The 2,854-nt window shown below is 36.1% G+C and overlaps 1 protein-coding gene across 1 annotated transcript; it reads left to right on the top strand.

Moving 5' to 3' along the window:
- Positions 1-339: 339 nt before the first annotated feature.
- LOC140781942 (uncharacterized) lies at positions 340-2,168 on the top strand. Its single transcript, XM_073128254.1, has 3 exons — positions 340-696; positions 871-1,164; positions 1,815-2,168. The coding sequence occupies exons 1-3, from the start codon at positions 340-342 to the stop codon at positions 2,166-2,168; spliced, it is 1,005 nt and encodes a 334-aa protein (XP_072984355.1).
- Positions 2,169-2,854: the final 686 nt, after the last annotated feature.

Here is a 2,854-nt window from a genome sequence, read left to right as displayed (position 1 = left end):
ACTGAGATCCGTGGCATAAATTCATCAAAAGCCTTAGGAGAAGGACCTTCAAAGTCAGTGGCAAACAATCCAAATATATCTCTGGATAATGTTGGAGATGATGCTGGAGATAATGTTGAAGATAATGTTGGAGAAACAGATATTGTAGGTATTTTGGGAGATGATGTTGAATTTCCCACAAGTGCTTCAGAATTCTCTACTAGTAGTGATAGTGATGAAGATGCTGCCATAAACGAGGAAGAAGTTAATAATATTTTATCTTCTGAGGATGATGTTGAATAATTTAGAATCCACACATATGAGCGAGAGGCGGAGGATTCATCACTTGCTGCAGGGAGCATGTTTGACAATGTTTACATGTTTAGGGATGCCCTTAGAGACTATGCAATCAAACACCATTTTCAAATGATCTATCTTCATAATGAGAAGCATAGGGTAATTGTTAAATGTGCCAAAGAAGAGTGTTCTTGGAGATTGCATGCTTCAATTGTATATGGTGGCACACTAATTCAGGTAAAAACAGTGAAAGGGGAGCATACATGTGAGGCTGTCAATATTTGTGGAAATAAGATGGCCAAAGCTAGTTGGATATGCAACAAGATAATTGATTGGATTAGGGTTGAGCCAGACATTTCTACTAAAGTTATCAAGGCTCGTTTAAATGATGCATATCAAGTTGAGCTCGGGTATTGGAAAGTATGGAGGGGAAGAGAGATGGCTTTGGAGAAAATATATGAAAATATAGAAAAATCATTTCAGTTTTTTCCTGCACTACAAAAAGAGTTAAATGAAAGAAACTCGGGCAGTATAATCAAACTTCATGTTGATAATTTAGACGGATCATTTGTCAAATTTTTTGTATGTTTCAAGGCATGTTCAGATGGGTTTAAGGCAGGTTGCAGGCCATATCTTGGACTTGATGGTTGCCACTTAAAGGGAAAGTATTTTGGTGATTTATTGGCTGCAACAGCATGGGATGCAAACTATGGGATATTTCTAGTGGCATTTGCAATAGTAAATATTGAAAGTGGGTATACATGGAGGTGGTTTTTGGAATGCTTAAAAGAAGGTATTGGAAATATAGAGAATCTCACATTCATGTCGGATCGTCAAAAAAGATTAGATGTTGATGTCAATGGGGTGTTTCCAGGAGTGGAGCATAGAGTGTGCTTTAAACATTTTTATGAGAACTTTAGGTGAAAGTTCACTGGTAAGGTATACAATAAGCCTATGTGTGAGGCTGCTAAAGCCTATGTCTCTCCAGTTTGGGAGGATTGCATGAAATTACTAGAAGATTTATCCCAACCAACTAGAGATTGGGTGAAAGCTCAAAATGAAGGTATACTGCATGTGAAGCCAAAGTTTAGTGATGTATTGATATTGTTTTATTACTATTATGATGTATTAACCTTTTTAGAAGTTTACTTCACTCACTATTATGATGTATCTAACTTCTTCATTTTATCGTAGACTTGGATAAGGAGAGAGTATCAAGAGGGTGCCAAAGTCCACTACTATACTAACTGCGGTGCAGAGTCATTTAATAAGTTTATTTTAGAGGATCGAGCAAAGTCATATATTGATCTTATAGACAGCATCAGAAAGAAACTAATGGTTAAGATGGACCACCGCAGAAGGCATGCTGAGATGTGGCATGACAAACTAACACCAGTATTAGCTAAATATGTTCAATGGGTGAGTAAAGAGGCTAGTGGTGTTGGTAGCATCTTTCGATCTGGAAATGAGGAAGCAGAAGTGTAAGGGGCAAATGAGAGATGCACTGTTAAATTGGATGAACAAACATGCTCTTGTAGAAATGTGGGTTTCGTTGTATTCATGCTGCTGCAGTTATTCTATCTTTTCGTCGAAAAGTGGTTGATTATGTCAATGATTATTTCACTGTTGAAAGATATATGCTAACTTATAAAGGAAAAATAGCAGCATTGCCAGATAAAAAGTATTGGAAAAGACCCACAAATGATTTAATTGTCAATGCTCCTAAGAGAGGTCGACCTAGGGGAAGACCAAGAAAAAAGAGGACAAGAGGTGTTAATGAGGAGCGGATGCCAAATGGGGTGATGAAGCCAGTCAAAAGTTGTGGACGTTGTGGTGGGAAAGGCCACAACAAGCGAAGTTGTAAAGAGTCAATAGGACAAGGGCAAGGGTAAGGGCAAGGGCAAGGGCAAGGGCAAGTAGCTGAAAATTTTACAAATATTAATATTAGACAGAGTAGAAGGAGAGGTACAAGGGAAACTTCATCCATTCTACTTCTTGTGTCAAGTAATTGACTGGCTAATGAGATACCCAACTAATTCATCACAAAGAAAGTTTACTATCAGGCTGTGTAATTTGGCTAGTAAATTGGAGGTCTCATATGAACATTGTCATTGCAAAGTCATAACTTTCAGCACTAAGATCATGTATCCAAAGAATATACCAAGTAAGTTTATAGCCACTAGAGGTCTCATATGAAAATAATGTCATTGTAAAGTCATAACTTTCAGCAGTAAGATCATGTATCCAAAGAATATATCGAGTAGATTTATAAAGTTCAGTTTAGTTATTATAAAGTTCAGTTTAGTTATTGTAAAGTTCAGTTTAGTTTTGTATGTTTAGTTTAGTTTTGATAGTAGTTGTTTAGTTCAGGTTTTTGCACAAAACTACTATCAACTACAACAACAACAACTACTATCAATAGTTAGTTTTACAATAGCAACAACTGCTATCAATTTACAAATTTTATTCAAAACACAAAAATTTTCAAATTGATACATAACACAATCATCAGTTGATTTCACTAAGATTGTCATTGATACATTACTCATCAATTATTTACACTAAGATTGCCACATAT

Source organism: Typha latifolia, chromosome 2, assembly GCF_019914945.1.
Source record: "Typha latifolia isolate L0001 chromosome 2, TyphaL0001v2, whole genome shotgun sequence".
NCBI lineage: Eukaryota > Viridiplantae > Streptophyta > Magnoliopsida > Poales > Typhaceae > Typha > Typha latifolia.
The sequence above is the reverse complement of the archived record's forward strand: the minus strand, read 5'-3'. Positions and strand labels throughout refer to the sequence as shown.

Coding starts and splice junctions, on each gene's coding strand:
- LOC140781942 (XM_073128254.1), top strand. CDS start 340: ATGTTTGACAATGTTTACATGTTTAGGGATGCCCTTAGAGACTATGCA. Junction 697..870: donor TTGAGCTCGGGTATTGGAAA/GTATGGAGGGGA, acceptor GTATGTTTCAAG/GCATGTTCAGATGGGTTTAA. Junction 1,165..1,814: donor TTCCAGGAGTGGAGCATAGA/GTGTGCTTTAAA, acceptor ATGCTCTTGTAG/AAATGTGGGTTTCGTTGTAT.